We start from the raw sequence: 22755 nt of genomic DNA on the forward strand, positions 1-22755 counted from the left end.
TATGGAAGTACGAGCTTACGAGGTGTCCTTTAAGGCAGCACACACTGAAAACTCATTCATCACGAGCTGTATCCTGGTCGAGCTAACCGTTGGCTTTATGCGCTAACCAGCGACATGTGTAATGGCTCTGTTAGTCGGTCGTAACGTCAGCCGTGCTGCAGTATCTATCTAGCCTTATCAGCTGATGAACATTCCATCTTAAACGACACTTTCCTCCCTGCTGAACTGGGAACTGACGTCTCGTGTTATGGGAGAGACACGGAGGTCAGACGATCGTTGGGCTGTCAACAGTAATGTCCGAGTTAAACGAGCCTGCTGCCGTTTTGACAGCTGCCTTTTGATATTATAGCACTGGTAAGGATGATGCTGTTTTGCACTCGTGGTAGCAAGATAATGTGGTTACATGGGTGGCGGCTTTGCACTAGAACCGTAAAAAAATGGCCGATCAGGTAACTCAGAGCTAAGGAGATTGTGACTGCAATGCAGTTAACCTAAGTGGCTTTTCTTGCTAGCCTCGCTTTGCTAACACAGTCTAGCTAACTGACAGTTGCCGTCATGCTCATAAACGATAGTTGAATAGATAACTTTGAACCGAGTCGATAGAAGCCTTAAATTATCGTGTAGCTGAGGGAAGCTAGCTTATTAGCCAGAGAGCATGCAAATAGAGGATGGGGCTCTCCAGTGTCAACAACATATGCCCGTGAGGCCCACTTTTCAGTCTCCGCTATCAGTGACAGCAGCGTTGATGAACTTACAGCAGTTGAAAAGCCACTGATAGATTTGTGGTTGCGACTGATATTATTTGTTCACAGATCAACTTAAAAGTACAAGATGCCCGGGAAACTGAAAGCCAAAATTGTGGCAGGGCGCCACTTGCCTGTGATGGACAGAGCCAGTGACCTTACTGATGCTTTTGTAGAGGTGAGTGAAACTTGAAGAGTTGTTTGTCTTCAATGAATCCATTCAAATCTGGAACATCATATCATTTCTATGTGGTTTCAGCATTGTTCAGCGTCATCTCGTGCATTTTCTTTCCCAGGTGAAGTTTGGAAACACAACTTTCAAAACCGACGTCTGTCCCAAATCCCTCAATCCACAGTGGAACTCAGAGTGGTTCAAATTTGAGGTAAAGTGTCTGTGAGCTTCTCTGTGAAGATGACAGGAAGTGGGGGTATTATGTCAATGCACCACACAATGTTGAATTAAATTTCAGCATTCCTAACACTCGTGTCTTCTTTCCCTTCTCCTTCTCTTGCTGTCCAGGTTGATGATGAGGACTTGCAGGATGAACCATTGCAGGTCACAGTGTTGGACCACGACACTTACAGTGCTAATGATGCCATAGGGAAAGTGTACATTGACATTGACCCGCTGCTGTGCAGTGAGGCTGCCTCTGTCATCTCTGGCTGGTTTCCCATCTATGATACCATCCACGGTACAAGAATACACTCACCTGACCATGATAACTGCACATTTTTTTCCCCTTATGTAGTATTCCTTATGTATTTCTTACTATCATTTGTTATTAGGTATCCGAGGGGAGATCAATGTCCTTGTCAAAGTGGAGCTTTTTAATGATTTGAACCGCTTCAGACAGTCCTCCTGCGGGGTCAAGTTCTTCTGCAGTATGTCTGACTTCACTTTTGCTTCACAGTTGTTGGTTTACAGCTTAAAAATACATCACAAGACACAATAATGCTGTTATTCAGTCTGCACCAAGAGAAAAGGTCATTTCCAAGATTGAACTGTGTCAGCCAAGCTGTGTCAGTGCCACCAGTGTATTTATAAACAAGGAATTAAGAATTTGTGCTGAAAATAGAACAAAAGCTGAAGTTAAAATGATTTTTTTTCCATTGAATCTTAAATCCTTTGTAGCCACATCCATTCCACGATGCTACCGAGCAGCGATGGTGCACGGGTTTGTGGAGGAGCTTGTGGTGAATGAAGATCCAGAGTACCAGTGGATCGACCGTATAAGAACTCCTCGTGCCTCCAATGAGGCCCGTCAGAGACTTATCTCTCTTATGTCTGGTAAGGAAATTCTAAGTGATTCTCTTTTCATGTTGGTGTGGAGGAAGGGGACTTAGGGCTCCCTGTTCCAGACTCTCTTGTTAATGTGGTTAATGTGTGTGTTACCTCCTATTTAGGAGAGCTGCAGAGGAAGATAGGGCTTAAGGTACTGGAGATGGGAGGGAATGCAGTGGTGGGCTACTTGCAGTGTTTTGATCTGGAGGGAGAGTCTGGCCTAGTGGTCCGGGCCATAGGTACTGCCTGCACACTGGACAAACTCAGCTCTGGAAGTGCCCCCAACACCACCACACATATACACCCTAACACAGCCCCTGCTTCCAATGCCTGCAATTCCCCTTCAAAGGATGGAAAGGAGTGAGTATGATTTAACAACACAAGCATGGACCCTGCCTCTTTTTATGTGCAAGTTTCACTGCAAATCTAGTTTGGGAGAATGGTGAAAGATGATCGATGTGTGCATGAGAAGGAGAGTGTGGGGACGAAATGTACTGTCTGTTTATAGCCCAGCGGTTAGTCCTGTGTGTGTCTCAGTATCTTTTGATTCCCCTTTGTAGTCTGTGTGTCTAATGTGTCACGTGTATTGCATCATGAAACTAACAGCACACAACATATCCTGAGACACACACATGTGCAGTACACACACAGCCATCCTCAACCCCCCTCCTCCCTTGTCTGCTTTTTTAGACCGCTCTTGCATGGCTTTCTGCTCTGCCTCTGCATGTTCTAGTGCTGCGTCTTTTAGTGAGTATCTAGCACACCTGTGTTTTGCTCAGCTTCTAACAGCGTGCTCCACTTTGTTCTGTTGTCCTCGTCCTGGCTAATAGCAGTTAGCTTGTGATTTCATCTAGTTACCGTAAGCAGAACTACAGTTGAGTGCATGTGTGCCTCTTATTTGCATTGAAGCAGTGCATCTGTGTGTCAGTGTGTGTCAGATTGTGTGTGTCCGGGATGTAAACACGGTGTGTGTGTGTGGGGGGGGTGATGGCTTTGATTCGTTCCCTGCTCATGTGATCATGGAGATATTTGCAAGACTGACTGAGGGACTCAAAGGAAATGATGCACCTAATATATGTTTTCCTGTACATTTATGGACATTTTTTTCTCAGCTTATTTCCTCTTTGACTTTTCACTCAATGAGCTAAATGTATAGTTATAGTTTTTCTTATTTGTTGACCAACACTGTAAGGTATAAAGAGACATTTCAATGCAATAATACGATTTCAACCCCCAAGTTTTATGTATTATTTATTATTTTTGATCATCCCATCCCAAATTTTATGTCACTCTATTAGTTTACAGTTTACTTTACTGTACAGTTTATGGTAAATGAGTCCTTTCTTTATTTTCTCTGTTGTTTTGTTTGCATCTTTTTATGCGGCGGTCTTGTCCAAGTCTCCCTTGCAAAAGAGGTTTCTGACCTCAGTGAGGAAGAATAAATCAGTCCTTAAATAGTGAAAAAACTAAAGTAGAAAATGCCCCTCACAGTCCCCACAGTCCAACACGAGGTCTTAGATTGCCTGATTAATGACATTTGAGAAATTGACATCGTCAAATCTTGTTGCCCTTTCATTTTATGCTGGTGATTGTGGTTTCAGTCATAATGGGGGACCCTTCATTGGGGCACATTTTTCAAACTTCTCCACAGGTTAGCTTGCCCCTGTGCCTGTTTGGACCTTTGTCACCTGTTTCTGTTGTGTTTGCATCCCTGCTGTGTATGTTTGTGTGTGACTGAGATCTTTAGCTGAGAGCTATGCATGAGTATCCTGCTGAGGCAAAGACAGGGAGTAAAAACTTCTTTTCCTTTTTGTCTCCCCTTTTTCACTCTATTGCAATTTTGTGGTGTTGGTTCTTGTGTGCGTCTCTTTCTTCCTCTCTGGCACTCTGGCTACATTCGGATTCGGACGTTTCTCACTGCTTGTGTCCAAATCGGCCCTCTGTCATCCTCTGTCTGCGTGCTGATTGGCCCAGGTCCCCCCTTGCCCACGGATGCCGCTCCACCCACAACAGCCCAGTGCATTCGGCCTGCAGCTCCCAGAGACTGTCCCAGAACTTCTCTGTCTCTGTTCCCACACTCATCTTCACTGGTACGCAGAGGCAGGGAAGGATGTAGATACAGGAGAAAGATAAGAAGTAAAATACAAAGAGAAGTAGATGGTGATGTTTATGTGGAAGGAGAAAAGGGAATATGTTTTTGCTGGAGGTTAGTAGATAAACAGCCATGTAGTAGCAATCAAGCCAATTTTGTGGACGGAGGCATCAAGCCACAGAGGGAAGACAGATACCTTATGTCAGAGACAGACCGTTGGTAGGCTCAAATCCCTCTGCCTGTCATGTGTTTTTCCAACGATAGAGGATGGGCAGCCGGGATCCCAGTTGCATTATTCTGCATTTTTATTGGCTATTTGCAACAAATGTGTTGACGGTGTGTTTTTAGCCCAGAGGAAAGGCCAGTGATCTCTCTACAGTCACCTGACCTTTGCTTCACTCTACTGGGACACATGCTTCAGCTCGTCATCCTCTGTTGAGTCTGACCTTCTTGTGTTTTGCCACATTGCTTTCTTTAGTTTAATGTGCGCGTGTGTGTGAGAGAGTGCCTTTCTTTGTGTTTGTCGATTCTTTTGCTTTCCATGCTTGCTTTTTTGTTCTCCAGCCATCCGTAGCACCTCAAACACACCTGACCCAAAGCAAGCAAATCACACATTGAAATAGTCACTTTCCCACTGACCCACGGCCATATGTGCGCACACACACACACGCTCAGAGGGTGAGGTGGTGACTGACGTGGGTGTGTGTATGTGTCATGTTCTCCTGGCAGGCCGGTATTTGGTGAGGACCTGCTCTCGTCCTCCGGCCCGCCAACCCCTTTCAGAGCCCTCCCCACCTCCTCCTCCTCTCCTCCCCCCTTCTCTCCCTCCAAGCCATGCAGCCGCCAGTCCTCATCATCAGACACAGACCTCAGTTTGACGCCCAAGACGGGTAAGAACACTTGGCCCCGTCCCCCTTTCCCATTCTCATCCCTCCCTTTTCCTTCACCTCATTGTGGTGCTACTCCGGTGGTGGTTTTTAAAATTTTGTTCATTTATTTATTTAATTTTACATTTTATCATGGTTGATTTTCATTATTTTATTCTAAATGGTAATTGTAACTATTTGTTTAGCCAAGTCCCATCCTCCCCCTGTCCTCAGTGGCCTGGTGTGCCTTCCTTTTTCACACTATCAAAAGAAGATATTCTAGATAGCCTTCACTATCTATAAATTATGCACTTAATAGTGGGAAGACACACCAGATCTCTGTATTAGTCTTGTCCCCCTGTTGTTGTGGTCTTTAATGGAAGCACTGTGTCTCATGAGGGGCTGTTGTTGATCTAAGGTCACTTCTTCATTAGCAGCCATTATGGTTAATCATTGAGGAAAAGGTAAGTGTAGTCAAACTCTGCCCCAAGGACAACTTGAGCACATTTTAACACAGTTCACCTGTGAACGCCTACGTAGCCTGAAGAACGTTCTCACCAAAGCCACTCCCCTGACCCCTCGGGAGAGGACCAGCAGCCCCCCAAGCCGACATCCCTCCTCCTTGTTTCCTCTCCTCTCCTTTTCTTTTTCATACTCCCTCTTCTCCCTCGTTGACTTCTTGTATCCTGTCCCTCTTTAGCTGCTGTACTTTACCATTCATTCTCTCACTCATTTGTCCTAACTTGCCAAACCTAAGTCTTTGAACACCTCTTTTCTGTAGCCTGCCCCCAGTTTGTTCTGCAATTCAAATAGGTCGTGTGTTGTGCCATCTGAAGGCTGTTTCCACTAGTTGGAGAAACAGCCAACCAGTCAAAAATTGAAAGCATGTTTTTGAATTGGATTTGTAGCTTGCTAACCTCATCCATGAAAAACAGCAGCAAGTGTGGATGACATTGAAGCAGTTGTACAGATTGTTGTAAGTTGCAGAGGTAACAGCTCTTAAATGCCCTCATTTGTCCTGAAAAACATGACGTTAACTGCTCTAAGCAGCTTCTGTCAGCTTCTGTGCTGATTGAAAATGGATGTCGCCCACGAGATGAGCGAATGATTAGTGACAAAACCCTCATCAACAAGAAAACGGCTATCTTGGAACATAATGATGCTGAATAAATGAAGTGAAACTAAATGGCATATCGTTCTGATTATCAGGCTGTTCAGGCTATTCTTTCTCTATGCCAGTGTCCACTTTCTCCCCATCGCATTCTTTCTCCCCCTCCTCGGTTGTTGCGCTTCTAATCACTCTCCTCATTGCTCTGCCTGTCAATTCTCAATATATCTGTGTTCTCTGTGCACCCTCCATCTGTTTTTCTGCTGGATAGAGGGGCCCCAGCCAGTGAGATGCAGGCCTGGGATCTTCCTCTGCCCCAGCTCCCCCACCCTGTCCACAGACATTCTGTCCCTTCCTGGTTCTGGCTCAGTGGGCTGTGGTCACGGCTCTGCCCCCAGAGCCACCACCCCGCCCCCTCCCTCCACCATCCACTCAGACTCTGCCTTGCTGAGAAAGAGCGTGTCCTTCACCGAGGACCTGCTGCTGGCAGCCTCCGGTATAGTAGGACCGCTGTGTGTCACCAAGTAACAGAACCTTACCACACTGTAGTGCTGGCGCCTCTCTCTTATGCTGGATCAACAGGAGGACACCCAGATTGACTTGACTGGTGTTATCAGAAACATTAACTCAACATGCATGCTGCAACTGCCCAGAGCTCACTGTGAAACAACATTACCGACTGAGTTCTGCTCAGGATTCGCCTGCCTCAGCATGTGGTTTGATGTGTTTGTCAGGCGCACCCAGAGCTTACTCCAGTTCCAGTTTTTATGCTTGAATAAGGGAAAATGTCAAGAGTAGGTTAGTCTTAGGATGAGGGTAAAGCAGGTTTATTGACTTGTCTATTGTGTTGTGTGCAACTCCAGCTGTTATTTTCACTTGACTTGTTGTAATAACATTAATATTGCAATGTTATAATCTACTGACAGCTTTAATGGCTTTCTAGTCCATTGATCTGTGTGTTGCAAGTGATGAAACTGAAGCCAGACTGTCCTCTGTGATCAGGAATGGGCAGCGGGGGCAGCGCGGGGAAGGAGGCGGGGCCTCTGAAGACCCTTCTCCGACAACAGACGCAGACGGCTCTCGAGCAGAGGGTATGATGACGCTTAATGTTCGCACTCCTACATGTATTTACCAGCTCACTCTGTGTGCTGACATTTGAGACTCAACTGTACTGTGAAACGCAAGTGTTAAGTGTTAGTTTCACATACATGTACATGACATTTTGTTTCGGGGTGGACTTTGATTGACTCGCTGCATTATTGAAATGAAACACGGAGGGAAAAACGTAGAACAAGCTTTTACTTAATAGCCAGTCACACAAATCAGAGCAGCAAGCTAGGGGTGGCATGTTTGATTGTGATAAGTTTGACATGCAGTCAGATGTATGGACAAAGCGTTAGACAGTTTGCACACTTTCTACGTAGCTGCATTCTTTGTGAAAGATCACTAATTTATACTGGTGAGGTGTTGAGTGTTTAATGGGGAGTGGGTATGTGTAAGAGCAAGTAATGTACACTTTCTCTGTCCTCTTGACCACTTGTGCTACTCAGGGAGCGTCCTCCTCTGGGTTATTGTTAAACGCAAGGGTATGTCCCATCGGTGTGACACTCTCTCTCTCCACCTTTCCCCTAACACCCTGGCCAGCTGATGGCCGCCACAAAGTCCGAATCAACTCCTAACCCGCCCCTCCTCTGCTGTTTGTAGATCTCACAGGGGCAGGCTGGGTTGAGCAACATGGCACCGGGTCCTTGCGTGACCCTGTTTGTGTGTATGCTTGGCACCCACCGCACTCTAATAGATTCACAGACATGTTAGGTGGAGGGCTGGAGGCTAGGAGTTGTGTTCCCCTCAGGTTTGAAGGGGTGCGTGACTGTGTGTGTGTGCCTTCTGGGTACTCAAACACCTCCCTCCTTTCTGACTTCTTTTCCCGAGTCTGATTTGGTTTTCCTGTGTCAATAACGGGAATGAGCACGCTCACCTCATCACCTCATTCTTGCCCTCCTGCTCCGAGTGGGAGGAGATTTCAGTCAAGTTAGTAGCTGTCTTCCTTCCTGGAGTACTGGACAAGAAAGAAAGTAGCTGTAGTCTCATCTGAATTCTTCTCATCACATATCCCTGCATGGTTGGAAATCATGACCTGACCCTCAGGTTTTCTGTAGATGGCTATCTCTTCGACTTAACTGAATAAATACCAAGATGCAGTTCAAGTATTTCCAGCTCCTTTTGTGAGTGACTGCATGGATTTGCATCACATTATTTGACCGGAGACAGAGGACCAGCTTTCATGTTAGTGGACAGAGAGAAGCATGTAAAACCGAGTCCTGATCCTCAGCCAGGACCTTGTGAGTTTGTGTGTGTGTGTTTGTTCTAAACCTAATTAATTGCATCTATATAGATTTGAAAGGATTGAATGAATCACTAACTCAGTGATGCAGAGTATCTAGGCTCAATCACTTCCAGATCTATTTGAAATGCTCTTCAGTTTGTGTCTACAAGTGTAGGCTGGAATGGACCGAGTGGGGACTCTCTGGGGGTAAAAACCTTGCATGGGGAGACACCATCACGCTCAATCCTTGCTGCATGTTGGCACTTTTCCTAACACTGCTATCACCTCAGTCTACCGTACATAGTGTTTGGGACCAAATCTCAAGTTTGCTCTCCAGTTTTAAACATTTTTTGAAGCGTTTTATGCTTCTGCCCATAGCCCCTGTTCAGAGATCTGATTTCTCTGTTTCTGTAAATAAGTAGTTTTTGTAAGGTTTGTGTCGTTGAAGTGCTGTAAAAGTTAAAGTGCTTATATGTAGTTCTTGTGTTTTTTAACAAAGTATCTGACAATAGTTTTCCGTGTTTTAAAGTCAACACAAAGTGACATTTGAACTCAGACACTGATATTATTATAGACCTTACATCATGAAAAATGCCATCAATTCTAATAAAATGTTACAATCAAGGAAATATGATTAGCAGAATTACATTGAGAAAGTCCAGAGTGTCTTTTCCCTTTCTTTAAGTCACAGGGCTGTTTTCTACCTGCAGGAGTTCCCCTTCTTCACCTTGACATCTTTCCCACCTGGTTTTCTGGTTCATGTCGGCGGAGTGGTCAGCGCTCGCTCTGTCAAACTACTGGACCGTATACACAACCCTGGTGAGTTCATCGCACTCAAACACACGATATCCCAGTGGAGCTTGTCCATTGTACTGTGAATATGTAATCATATATGAGATATGAGTGAGCTCCTCCATTGACCTCCAGTATCGTGCGAGTGTTTGGCCTTGTATGCAACTGGCTGTTAGTTAATGCTGCCCATTATCCTCTTGTGTTGATAAGTTTTCCTGTGTGCAGTCCAAGTGCCAATCTGTTTGATTGTTTCGAGAAATTACGTTGAAGGATTTCAGTTACTGTATGTTCGAGTCCTAAAGCAGGTGAAAGCTGTTCCTGGTCACATTTACAGCCTGCAGCTTGGTACAGTATGATGGAAGTAAAGTTAGGATAGGCTATCATCACCTGTGTCGAAAAGTTTTATGGATAGGGGCAACTTTCACCTCGTGGTTTGAATGGCTGGCTTTGTGTTATTTCTAGTGTGCGTGTGCGCATGTGTGTGCGTGCCTATGCGTGTGTATGTGCTCTGGTTGCAATGTTGTTGTGTGCTGTCCCCTGAAGGTGAGGTGCAATAGTGGTGCATGACTCCAGTTTGTTGCTTGCTGCTTTTGTTGTGTGGCGATGTTGGCTGCAGGTGGTGCTGTGGTTAGGTACTGTGGTGTTCTATATATGCTTTGCTGCTTTGAGTTATCAAATATGCTTATTATCTCTGTGAAATCCTTGTGTTTTTATGTTGACTTTTTCAGTTAGTTTTGCATTGATGACAATTTGCTCATTCGGCTAACGCCTGCCAGTTGAAGGTGTTGGACCATCTGAGTCTAGCAGCCTCAGTAATTTTGCCCTTCGCTTGGTTTAATCGTCTGAATCAGGGAGGTCTGAAAATTTAGGGTGAGGAGAGTGCTGATGAATGTTGGCTGGGTTAGGAAAAGCAGGGTTCTCTTCAGAGGCGGACAGGGGAAACAAAGCAAAAAAAAAGTATTTTTTAACTAACAATCCCCAAAGTCAAAGTCAAGAGATGCGATGATTAAATCAACAGAATTCCTCTAAAACTAGTGTAAAAAGTATAGTTTCCACATAGTTTTCACTGATCCATATTGCAGGTTTAAGTTGGAAGCCATACTGAAAAGAGCCCTGTTCACTGTTGCTCTGCTTCGACTATGATCAACTACCAAGCATCATTAAAGGTACCCTGTGGAGTTTCTGACCATAAGTAGCACTATGGAGTAATGTTTTTGCCAGTTGGGCCCCATGTCTTTGTACTGCGCACATGCACGTGTTAGCATGCGGGTCATGCAACACATAAGCTGCTGATTGTATCATGCTATTCCACTAATCGACAGTTGGTGGCGGTATTTTGCAACAATATAAAATACTAAAGCACTGGGTTTACAAATGATCTGAAGTTCCCATGATATGGCTAGTGGAGTGCTATTGGCTTCCATACATTTATGTGTTATTAACACTGACGTTAGCGGACCGGGACTGAACACAGCACCTCGATACTGCCATATAGGTGACATACAGTGCAAGATGTGATTAAAAACACTTGAACATCGATTTTGACTTCATGGGAACTTTTAAGATACACATTGTGTTTTGCTGAGAAACTCTAAATGTAAAATGTTAATTTACAAGAAAACTCAACAGGGCACCTTTAAATTTAGAAAGTATACTCGAGTTAGACTGCTAGTGCATGCTCCTTTTTTGAATTTTTTGTATTATGTATAAAGCTTAATTTCTCCTTCAGTCTTTTTAAGAATTTGGCTAGGCCTATAGCTTCTACTCATCTCTCTTCTCCTCTTTTCCTCATCAGTCTTCTTCTTTTGAGATTTTGTAGGCCTGAATATAGTTTGTCTTTGCATAGTGATTGTGGAGTGCTGTCTGTCCTCGCATAGTGACTGTGGAGTGCTGCTGTTGTGCTGTGCTTGTTTGTTAGACTATCTCTTCTTTTCTTTTTCTCTCTTTTCTGTACTAACGGTGTGTTCTGGCCCAGCCTTGGGTAACACGCGCTCATACAAACTGCTAGACTGGAATAGTGTCACTGCAGGTATTTCCCCCCTTTTACTGCTCTCACCCAAAGGAGTGATGGCAGCTCACTGATGTTAAACCTCTTAGCATTTACCCAGCAGACATTTAACCAATATAGACCAGCTAGCCTGCATATCAACAAACAAATTGAACATTAGCTGGTTAGTGTATTGCTGAAATTTGCTGAAGTCAGTGAGCTGCCATTCTCCTCTCTCTAATCTGTGTGAGTGTGTGCTGAGCTGAGTTGAGCATGCGCTGTCCCCCCACCCCCCACCCCATCCAGCCTGGCCTGGCTCCCCCCTGCCACCCAGCTCACCCTGCTGCACACAGGAGCTGCAGCTGTTCCCTAACGTTGTCCCAGCGCTGTTCTAATGCTTCCGGAATCAGCATCGTGGTCAAACCTGTCTAGACCAAAGGAGGTTTAGGAGGTTTACACTGTGACAAAGAGCCACTGACCGGGCATGTGCATCCCTAACTCACTGGGCCGTATTCATACTGAGAGAGAGAGAGAGAGAGAGAGAGAGAGAGAGAGAGAGAGAGAGAGAGAGAGAGAGAGAGGAAGAGGGATGGATGAATGCATGGAAGGCAGGTTGATTGGATGGGTGGCAGTTGAGGAAAATTAAAAAAAGGATTTGGGATGTATGATGGGGATGGAAGGAAAGACGTGAGTTTGGGGAAAGGAGGAGGTATGAGATCACTCCGTATCTTTGAACTTAAAAACTTGAATAGATTTGATGGACTCTGGTGAATGAATATGGCCCTTCTCTGCCCATGAGCGTGCACATGGTCATGAGCGTGCACGTTGGTGAGCCTGTGCCTGTGTGACATGCTGCTTCTGGTTTAAAGGAACCCACCTTGTGGGCCTGATGCCTGACCATCAGCCATTATTCTTCATCTCCTCAGTTGATCTCCCATTGTTTTCCCCTCACTCATTCCTCTCCCCTTGTCAGCTAAGTTTCTCTCTCTTTCTGGGGTTCCGCCAGCATGTGGCCCTCTCAGGGAGTCATGGGGTGCGGCTCAATACTCTAATGTCGCTGCCTTCATGTGTTTCATTGTTCAGTGATCCAGAACCTCCAAATGAGTGAGATGAAACTCACATATTGCAATGATTAGGCTCTTTTGAACAGCCTTGATAAAACAGGGGTGGTATTGGAGCAAAGCCTCATGAGACTATTGAAACTCACCCATGGTTTAGCCTAAGTATGATGAAGGCTCAATCCATTCTTTCCTACCTTTATCACCAAGGTAGGAAACTCTTTTTACACATCAGGCGCAGTGTCTTTTATGTAAGCTGGCAAGATTTTCTTTTTATAGTCAGACCACCACAGCAAATCACACCAAACGGCTGGTGGCTGTATATCTCATCTGTGTCCTTTCTGTTCGTGTCTGACTGAAAGGAGACATAGAGAAGAGGGAGACGATACATTTTTCGATAATGTGCCACCGAGAACACACAGAACTAACCTAACCATTGACTTTGCCTTCATCATCATCCTCAAACTCTCATGAAATCATTCTCATTGTCACTTTGTTTCACAAATTGATAGTTTTGGCTTGCTTTGATACACCATACTACCCATGAATCATCAGAAAATACAATCTGTTCTGTTTGCTGTCTGTTTGTTTCCTGGTAAGTCAAAGTAGTCAGATGAGATAACCAGATTAGACAGAGTCAAATTTCCTGTTTGTACTTGTCAGTGCAGTCTTTTTTCTTTTTCTTTTTTTTTTTAATCATGTTGACACCTGTTAGTTAGGTTTCGTATTAACTCATCATTAGCTAGACTTAGGTATTGAGTGAGGTTTTGATAGATAATCAGCCAATCCATATTTGTTTGTGAAAGCTGTTTGACTTGGAATTTTGTGTTTTGCAGATGAGCCAGAGACTCGTGATGCCTGGTGGGAGGAGATTCGCCAGGAGATCAAATCTCATGCCAAAGCTCTCGGTTGCCATGCTGTTGTGGGGTACAGCGAGAGCACTAGCATTTGGTATGTAGTTGTTGAATCAGTTTGTTATAAACCAGTTTGCTAATTGTCTTAAGCACAGAGGGTTTCCTGCCCTGTTCTCATTCCTCTGTCTTTCTCCACTCACCACAGTGAGGAGGTGTGTATCCTGTCAGCATCAGGCACAGCAGCCATCCTGAATCCACGGTATATGCGTGAAGGCTGCCTAGACATCGGGATCACTGACCACAGGTTGTTCTGATTCAGAGACTGAGCAAACTAATTCCTTGTAATGTGTACAGTTTATGTTAGCACAGCTTGGATTGAGTAATTGAGGCTGATACCAGATGGTGCGTGTTGCTCGCCAGGTTCGAGGAGCCGTCTCCCCCGAGCTGTGGCTTCTGTCACATCCCATACGATGAGCTCAACATGCCTTTTCCCGCCCAGCTCACCTACTGTTATCACTGCAGACGACAAAAGGTTTGCTAAATCAAAGACCTTGAAACGGACCTTTGTGGAAAAAGTACAAATTAATTCTAAGATTTGTTATGTTTTTTTTAAAGGTTCCTGATGTGCTGTTCACAACAATTGACCTGCCACCAGAAGCAGCAGTCACGGGGAAGGGCTGCCTTATCCAGGCCAGGTGAAACACCTCACAGTTAAATGCCCCCAGAATGATGGAAAAGATCAAAGATATTCTGCATTAAATGTCAAGTTCCCAATGTCAACAGAAATATTTCAGATTACAGTAACATGATTTATACAGCGAGATTTAGTGCAGTGAAATGTAGGTGAAAGATGTTAGATCACTCTGTTTCATCAATCACACTCGTGTTATTTGAAAATATTTTCCCGGTGGCAGCACGTAGGCTGAACGCCAAGTGTCGCAAAGTGGAGCCTCACATCAAAAGACATTGATCAAAGTGAGTTAATGCCGTGGTTTATTGACTTCTAGACTGTGTCGCCTGAAAAAGAAGGCCCAGGGCGAAGTGAATGCGACAGCCATCTCCAACCTGCTACCTTTCATGGAGTACGAGCTGCACACTCAGCTGATGAACAAACTGAAGCTGCGGAGCATGAACGCGCTGTTTGGCTTACACATTCAGATCAGTGTCGGAGAGAACATGCTCCTGGGTCTGGCTGTAGGTTGACATTTTAACAGCTTAATCAGCCATACATGCGTTTGCTGCAACGCTGTCCTTAAAGTGTGTGTGTGTGTGTGTGCTTGTGCCTGATCAGTCTGCTACAGGAGTGTACCTGACAGCCCTGCCGGCACCAGGGGGCATCCAGATTGCGGGGAAGACTCCTGGTGACCTGAGCAATGAGCACCACATCATGACCATCCAGAAAAGGATCAATGACACCATAGCCAAGAACAAAGAGATCTATCAAATAAACCCTCCGGTGAGACACACAACACATGCATGGACAGTAACAGTCACTGCTAACTAGGTTTATGAAGTGTTTTCATCTCCAGTAGCCAGGGTGTTGGTGGAAATTGTGACTCCTGTTAGCCTGGAGCCCATGACATGTAGATAGAAAGCTTTGTGGACCTGTTTCAACCATAAGGTTTCAAATTGTGTTGTTCGCATGTGTTGGAAACTTTTACTATGATGAGTCTTGTAATATTACTCATCTGCCTATAGCTAAGGTCAAATTTTAAGTCATAAAATGTGTTTTTAGCGCTTGAATGTCAGATGTCAGAATAATATCTACAGTTTAAGGCCCTTAAAGATTTGTGCTGCTGTGTCACACAGTTAATCAGGTTTGACACAAACAGATACATTTTGCAGTGAACTGTTTGCATTATTTTGCCTATAATTCTCTCTTCCAGTGTTAAATGCATGTACATAATCGTACGTTATATGTAGTCTATTGTTTTTGAATCATGATAAACTTACCCCTCTTGTCTCTCTCTGGTCATTAAAGAAATTATTTGCCCTGGACCCTGAGGTGTTCTGCGGCATAAACATGGTACTGAGCACGGCAACTTTTAGCTGTGAGACACAGCAAAGCATGACAAATATTTCACTGTATTAATCACAATACGACACCACTTTTACTGCAACTGTAACTGGGGACGTTTGGGAGCAGGACGATGTATAACCACTCCAGAGTCACCTCTCGAGGGCAACCCACTGTACACTCATTGTATCTGTGTTAATGTATTTGGGGTATGACCATCTACCCTACCCATTCACACTCTCACCTGTGTGTGCACCATTCCTTACTCTTCCATATCCATATTCAAATTAACACCAGCTGTGCGTGTGTGTATGTGTGATGGTGCAGCTGATTGGTTACTTGGGTTTGTGTGAGCATGTGGTGTGTTATTAACATAGTCTTTCTACTAGCTGTACAGTCTGGACAGATGTGAGTTGCAGATGGGTGCTGCATTTCACATCCGGTGGTGTTCCAGTGTTCAATCTGACATCCCGTCAGCTTAGGCCTCGTATTTGCTTTTGCTTACAGGAGCTGACAGAGGAAGTTGTGGGCTCTCCGATTCCTGAGCCGAGGCAGCGATCCAGACTTTTCCGTTCCCACTCGGAAAGCTCAGACGAAGTGTCAGAACTGGACCTCTCCCATGGCAAGAAGGATGCCTTTGTGCTGGAGGTGTGTATGTGTGAAAGTAAATACATTTATATGCAAGTATTTCCATGGACAAGTGTAACCATTTGCAATCATTTCCGTAGATTGATGACACTGATGCAGTGGAGGACATCCACTCCCTCCTCACCGATGCCTCTCCCCCTACAGGTTTGTTCTATCCGCACTGCACATGCTCAGTCAGTTACCTCCTGACTGAGTCGAAGCTCTTTTGAGTGTCTTTATGTATCTGTTTTGTCATCCATGTTTCTACTTTCCGATCTTCAGGCTTCTACAGCTGCAACACTGAGATCATGCCTGGGATTTACAACTGGACTTCAGGAGTTCAGGTCTCTCTCCATAATACAGTGTTAAGTTAATGTTAATATTTGAGGGTGGGGGGGACACATCTACATTTTCAGCAACTACAATGAGAACATAGTTATAATAAGTAGCGCCAAGAAGGCAGTTACTGTGCTTTAATTTAGGAAATCCGGCCCCTTGTCTTTTTGTTTATGCTGTGTGTTTCTGTTACTGTCTTCCAGATGTTTACATCAGTGAGGGTCTTTAGGTTGAGTAATGCCAATCTTACTAACCAAGCCTTGAACAAGATCTTCACTGACTTGTGTGAGAATCTGCTGAAGGTAAGAAGCCCTTACTGTCACACTGTTAATGATGGTTGGATTGGTTGTCTTTTGAATGAGGACTAACCAGTAAATGAACTGTGTTTGTTACAGAGCTTTTACTTCAAGCTGCGCTCTATGATCCCCTGCTGTCTTTGTCATCTCAACTTTGCTGTAGCGGTGCCAGAAGAAGAACTCATACAGGTGAGTTTCAAGTATCAGGCCATCTCTTTGTGAAAATGCATGCAGAACAGAATAGAGAGTCAAATTTAAATCCTTCTTATACTGTGCCTCTGTCTGTCTTCTGCCTCTCAGGTCGCAGTGACTGCAGTTGCCATGACGTTTGACAAAGACCAGACTCAGGAGAAGCCAGCTGACAAGCCCATCACCAAAGGTCTGTCTGGTTAAAGGCAGCACTGACATTTCAATGCATTGAACTCATTAGTAACCACATTTTTCAAGAAACATTTGCATTGTAATATAGCATTTAACTATATTTTCTGATATTTAATATAGTCATCTACTGGAGTTGCTTGTTAACTGGAAGATGGATATAATATGTTTGTTTGTTATTAGGGAAATTAGTAGATTAGGTTTTATCAGACAAGCCATCTACTGTATCCAGAAGATTTTAAAGCTGTATCTCTGAGTGGAGCTGCTGGTTGATCCCACAGTCATGCCGTATCTGAGCTAGGATAGGCTAATGTCAGTATTCAGCAGCCTTGAAACCGCATGCAGAGACATAAAAGCCTTTTTATGTCACATGTTTATCCCAGTAATAGTGAAGTGGGAGAAGAGAACTATCCTGTTAAGACCACGCTTCACTAAACAGTGAAACATCACTTCTGTGGTACTTTGTGTCTAAAATTTGGCCAAAACACCTGGATGATTCTGTGCGCACCTTTTCAGGATGCAGCGAGACCGAAGAGCAGCTGCAGTTTCCGTTGGAGCTCTGCACAGACTCGTCGTCTGCCAACACGCAGCCATCATCCAAATTCTCAGGTAGCCTTTAACCCGTCTCATTTTTTGCTCCCGGACCTCCTCCTCTGCTCTGCATCACTAACAGGCATCACCCATCTCCTCCACTAACACTTTAGGTACAGTCTCTTTACTCACCCCAGCTGCAAAACTCTGCCAAAATCAGCTGGTTATGGTTCGTTCAGCAGGTAAATAAACAGTGATGTGTCGTAGCTCAGTGTGTTCGGTTGATGTGAGCTTAGATGGCAGGGTGATGTTGTCTAGATGAGGCTTCGTGCTCCTAAAGCAGCATGGCTTACTTTGCATTCACATGAAATGCACACAGCAACAACAGCACCCAGGCAAGTACTGACAACAGACTGGCCATTTGGATGGAGAAAACATTTGAGGTTTGGAGGTGAAAGTTAAGTAACACATGCTGTGTTAGCCGTGTGGCCGGGGTAAGGGATTGTCCCTGAACGCTTTTGGCTCTCTGTCAAGGACAAAGGTAGACTGTGCTGTTTGTGTGTGTGACAGGTGTCCCAGAGACTACCAACGTCTCATCTAGAGGTAAGCCCCCTTCTCCTCAACCATCTCCCCCTGCCCCACCTCTCTGCTACCAAAACTACTACACTGCCCTGTTTTGACTTTTCATCCTTTTGTCTCGGACAGAGTTATCCTGCACCGCTCCCAAACCTCATCACTTCTGTTCTTTTCTGTTCATTTGTTCGATTTTTTTTTTTTGTCTTGATTTGTTTTTTTTTTCTTTTTTTGTTTTTGTTTTTTTTTCTCTTGTCATCGTCGTCGTTGTTGCGTTTGTGTTTGTTCGGGTGTGGGCTGTGTGTGTGTGTGTGCGTGTGTGTTGTGTTGTGTTGTGTGTGTGTTCTCTCCAGCTGCCTCCGTTGATTACGGTTCCTTTGCAGACAGATGCAGCACCTGGCTAGAGCTGCTTAGGCTGAAAGCTCACACCATAAGACGAGGATCAGTTAAGACAAGTAGGAGGACACAGTCTCTAGCACACTCTGGTGATCATACCCACATTTACAGAACACAGTTTCTCAAGCAATCCACACACACACGCGCACACACACGCTCGCAGACACTCACACACCCCTCCATGCATGCCGCTGGGGGGCGGAGCATTGTAAATCAAGCACCAGCTTTTTAGCTAGAGTGTGAAAGTTGAAGCCCCGCCCCTCAGAGGGATCCACAATCATCAGCAGCTTGGCTTTGAAATGCCTGTAGCCATGGTAACCATGACGATAAATTAACTGAAAGCTCTTGTTTTTTTGTTTTTTTTTTTCCTCCCTCCATTCAGCGTGCTTGTACTTAACTTGGAGCAATTTGATGGCAGATTCTGGAAGAATTCCCTTGATTTGTTTTTGCATTTGCATTTGCATTTGTGAATCTACTTAAGCTGAGAAGATGCTACATGATTTGAGGATACACTGAACACATAAATCTGAATGTGGTCGAGCTCATAGTGGGGTGAATGGGGGGGCAATGCTTCGCTGCAAGATCTGGTATGATTTTCAGTCCTGTGCACTGTAAGTGAACTACAATCTAATGTGTGGCTCTGAAGGTTCCTGGTTTGATGGATGTAAGCCACATCAGGTAAAATTTGCAGTAAGACAACGGATCATCTTTCACACTCTGGCTCGTGTACATGTGCCCAGCTCAGCTCACAGCTATCTCTGTCCGTCTCCATTTCTCAAACCTCTTTCACAAATGCAAACGGATCTAGATATCCTCTCATGTACTTCACTGTACTGCAGATACAGTATTCACACGTTCAAGCATACACAGCTGTGCCCAGGTCTGTCTGTCTGTCTGCAGACACTGTCTAACTGTCTTGTCTGTTCGCCTCAACTGCATGACATGCATGGCAGCGCACGCTTTCCACTTGATTGTCTTGGCACCACACATCCACACCACTGCATGTCAAGTCACACATGTGCCCAACATACACGGACAACTGACATCCTCACATAAATGTGCACACATGTTACTCCTGCCGTGGAAACACTAACAGGATTGCATTTTTGCACGCACATTCCACAGTCACATTTCTTTCTGCTTTAAAGTTCATGTCTGCTTTTAACTTTTCCACTGTTTTTGAGTGTTTTCTGGTATCTCCATTCCCTTTTTGTCTTTTTTTCTCCCTCCCCTCCTTTTGTTTTCTTTTCACGTGTCCCTCTTTCGGACATCTGCCTGCTTTCTCTGAACCTGCAGTCTCATCTTTGGAGCGCTCCAGTCCGCTCCCTGAGGGACGTTCCCGCTCGCTGCGCTCCAACCGCTCTTTCGGGGGTAGTTCAGTCACCGTGGTGAAGATGACGCCGCTCTCCTTCCTCCCTGGGACACGCATCATTAAATATCTTGGGATCATCAACATGTTTTTCATCAGAGAGACAACATCATTGCGGGAGGTAAGATTGTGCACTGCACATGCATAGGCCCCAGCATCATCTTGTGCAAAGTGTAGACATACTGGTACACGTGATGTGTGTTTGTCCTTTGCAGGAAGGCGGTGTCAGTGGCTTCCTCCATTCATTCATAGCAGAGGTGTTTGCGATGGTTCGAGCCCACGTAGCAGCCCTGGGTGGCAACGCAGTAGTGTCCTACAGCATGAAAGAGTGTGTGTTCATGGAAAATCCAAACAAGAACCAGGTAATCTGTCTCTCTCACACACACACATACACTCTTATGCATGTCATTACTACACACACATTTGAAGTTTTTACTTGTTACAGCCCATCCATACATCAAAGCACAATGAACTACTTGTGGCATCCTCTGACCTCACATGGAGTAGTGTTTTTACGCTTTTATCTTCCTGTCTTTGTTCCTTTTCCAGGCTCAGTGTCTCATTAATGTGAGTGGAGATGCCGTCATCTGTGTCAGGGAAACGGACCAGGAGCCTATTCCCCCAAATATCGGACAGACCTGCACTAGTGGAACAGATAGGCCTACATGACAGTGAAACACAGAGTCTCACAGACTGATTGAACACTGTTTCTGAGTCTAGCCGTCCAAATATGAGTCATTTATGTCTGCCTTAAAAGTCTATAAAAGATCCAAAGGTCTGGACACAGGTAATGAAGAGCAAGTACTCACACTCAAGGACATGATGTCCTTATTAATATATGTAGGAGTGCAGGATGTTTCTCTGTGTTCCTCTTGTTTGTTTAAAGAGGGCATTTGTGCAGGAGATACTGATGTCACTCTTTGGGAATTAGGTCATCTGAGAGTGTTTCAAGACAACAGCCAAAGGACCTCTCTGCATCTAACTGTTGACTGTATTACAGCCGTCCGTATCGGGGTCACTCAGAGCTACAGTATGTTGGCCATCCTGTTGTGTGTGGGCACAAGTGACGCTTGAGGCAGCTACGACTAATTTGTCCATCCACAGCTCCCAGGAGGAGTCGTGAAATGGCCGTGCCAAAAGGGACATACCAACGAATAATTTCAGTGCAGTCAGATTCTCACTCAGTGTTGGGTTATTTCCCATCCGTTCATTGCAGAGTGGCCACAGAACGACTGTCAGGCAAGGCAAGTATTTAAATTTCAGTAAGGCTGGTGGTCTTCCTCACAATGGAAAGTTCTCCCTGGAATGGAAATTTTGAAGCTGGACCCAAACAACCCAGACAAACCTAGGATGCCATTTTGTTATGATAATCTACTTGTTAATCGGTGCCCAGTTATAATGTCTAATTAGGTTTTGTATTGATTTTGTTGATGAATAATCTCCCTAATTACTGTCACAGTATCGCTCAAAGGCAGTATCTTAAAGATAGTAAGATTTCTTCAGAAGGTGTCAATGATGTCACAGATTCCAGTTTTTTTTTTTCTGTTTACATCAGTTAAAGTGGCCAGGATTACTGGCATGTGAACATATTTTTATAGGACAATAATTTTCCTTTTAGAACAGCCATTATTACAATCACTATTAGGATTTGTATTGCTTTAGCTTAAAACTGCTTCAAATGGCATAATGTTTATGCCTTTTATTCCCTTACATCTGGCGAGAGTGGGCAAATGGTGATGGGTATAATATCGTGGATGGATGTAAATGAAACAGACATGCAGTCTTAGTCATATAATGTAGCCCTTTGGGATCTATTTCTTGGAAAGAGTCTTTGAGGTGGTTTTGACTGAAGTAGACCTTCAGATGTGTGTATTGAGGCAACTCTTGCTTCACTTGCAGCTCTAGGATCAGTTTGCTTCAGTATCTTGGCGACATTGTCAAATTTCACATAACCCTGTGTCAAGCTTCATCCATGTTGCTTTGGCACTCATGTTCTGAATATTAGTCCTGCTACTGATCTGTCCATCCTTTACATTCATGTTCAATGCTGGAAAAAGCATCTTATGGTGTAGGTGCCACCTGAAAATAAACTGTGTAAATGTTCTCTAAAATCAGATTTCAGTATTTTTGTAACACAATGTTTATGAAACCTACTGCTCATGTTGCCTGTGCAATCAAGTCCTGATGTTTTGGCTCAGTGTGTCAGCGAATTAGTGGTACTCTAATCTGTTTGTGTTATCAGTTTCCTGTATTTGTGTCTAAAACTTGAATGTACATACTTAGACGCTTTTGCTTTCTGACTAGCAGCATGCAGACACAGTTTTTATTGCCATGAATGTGTATGCTCGCCTGGTAAGTCTTGCACAATAAACTCGAACTAGGATGCATCTGTTTGATCATCTTTGACAGAAGCTATGAACACACTCTTTTATTTCATAGACAGGAATAAAGTATAAACACTCAAAAGTCCTGCATTGAAAATCTTTAGAAGTATGTAAGTATAGCAAGGAAAATGTATTACGAGTAAATGTACTCACGATGCCTCGTACTTCTACGAATGCAATCTCATAAAAGCTGAAGTCACACAGTCACATTGCACCAGTGCTATTCAATGCCAAGCATTTACTACAGCATGTCGGCTGTATAGGAACCTCAGGAAATTGCAATTCTTATATCAGTTAACTTCATCGGTTTGACAGTAGGGCTGCAGCTAACAGTGTTGTTCATTATTGAGTAATCTGTCGTTTGTTTACAATGAATCGGTTATGACCTTTCGAGTTTCTGCAGGACCCGCTTCGACACTCTTATTTTGTATTGTAACTTCCGGTATACACCGGAAGTGGGGAATATTGCATTTTGCTGAAGTCAAAGAACTGTTGAAAATGTTAATTTCCAAAATATCGATTTAAGTGCTTACTTCATCTTGCGTTTCTGACTTACATGTTAATGCGAAATACCAACTCAGATATATGTGGAAAATGGAAATGACGGGGCTGTTGACAGTGCTGATCAGGAACAACTAAAATCTACTCATAACATTATTTCCACACTGCATCCAACGCTTCGTGAATGCAGCATAAGTTCAAACGAACTGCAGCGACATCTTGAGGCCGTTCGAGTGAAC

General features: G+C 44.3%; 1 protein-coding gene across 28 annotated transcripts; it reads left to right on the forward strand.

Annotated features, from left to right (window-relative positions):
- The first annotated feature begins 54 nt into the window (after positions 1–54).
- On the forward strand, positions 55–22018 carry c2cd5 (C2 calcium dependent domain containing 5). Of its 28 annotated transcripts, none has more exons than XM_076732167.1 (31): positions 55–354; positions 813–921; positions 1040–1126; positions 1264–1435; positions 1530–1625; positions 1876–2031; positions 2148–2385; positions 4000–4115; positions 7094–7182; positions 7642–7677; positions 9128–9236; positions 11185–11238; positions 13091–13205; positions 13314–13412; positions 13529–13640; positions 13724–13803; positions 14116–14302; positions 14400–14564; positions 15090–15134; positions 15633–15773; positions 15854–15917; positions 16035–16096; positions 16292–16390; positions 16484–16573; positions 16685–16763; positions 17279–17371; positions 17864–17896; positions 18220–18351; positions 19559–19752; positions 19847–19993; positions 20181–22018. In XM_076732167.1, the coding sequence occupies exons 2-31, from the start codon at positions 832–834 to the stop codon at positions 20298–20300; spliced, it is 3300 nt and encodes a 1099-aa protein (XP_076588282.1). In that variant the 5' UTR covers positions 55–354; positions 813–831; the 3' UTR covers positions 20301–22018. The 28 variants fall into 28 exon arrangements, with proteins under 28 accessions (XP_076588282.1, XP_076588277.1, XP_076588278.1 ...); XM_076732162.1 differs by lacking the exon at positions 4000–4115 and adding an exon at positions 4847–5007; XM_076732163.1 differs by lacking the exon at positions 4000–4115 and adding an exon at positions 4847–5007 and having other exon boundaries at positions 18220–18321.
- The last annotated feature ends 737 nt before the right edge of the window (positions 22019–22755 follow it).

The sequence above is a fragment of the Chaetodon auriga genome, chromosome 6 (assembly GCF_051107435.1).
Source record: "Chaetodon auriga isolate fChaAug3 chromosome 6, fChaAug3.hap1, whole genome shotgun sequence".
In the NCBI taxonomy this organism is placed as follows: Eukaryota; Metazoa; Chordata; class Actinopteri; order Chaetodontiformes; family Chaetodontidae; genus Chaetodon; species Chaetodon auriga.

What these genes read in the sequence shown, in the direction of transcription:
- c2cd5 (XM_076732162.1), top strand. Translation starts at nt 832, where the DNA reads ATGCCCGGGAAACTGAAAGCCAAAATTGTGGCAGGGCGCCACTTGCCT. An exon ending in TGACAAGCCCATCACCAAAG is followed by an intron (nt 16,764 to 17,278) that starts GTCTGTCTGGTT and finishes GCACCTTTTCAG; the next exon opens with GATGCAGCGAGACCGAAGAG. An exon ending in TACCAACGTCTCATCTAGAG is followed by an intron (nt 17,897 to 18,219) that starts GTAAGCCCCCTT and finishes TGTTCTCTCCAG; the next exon opens with CTGCCTCCGTTGATTACGGT.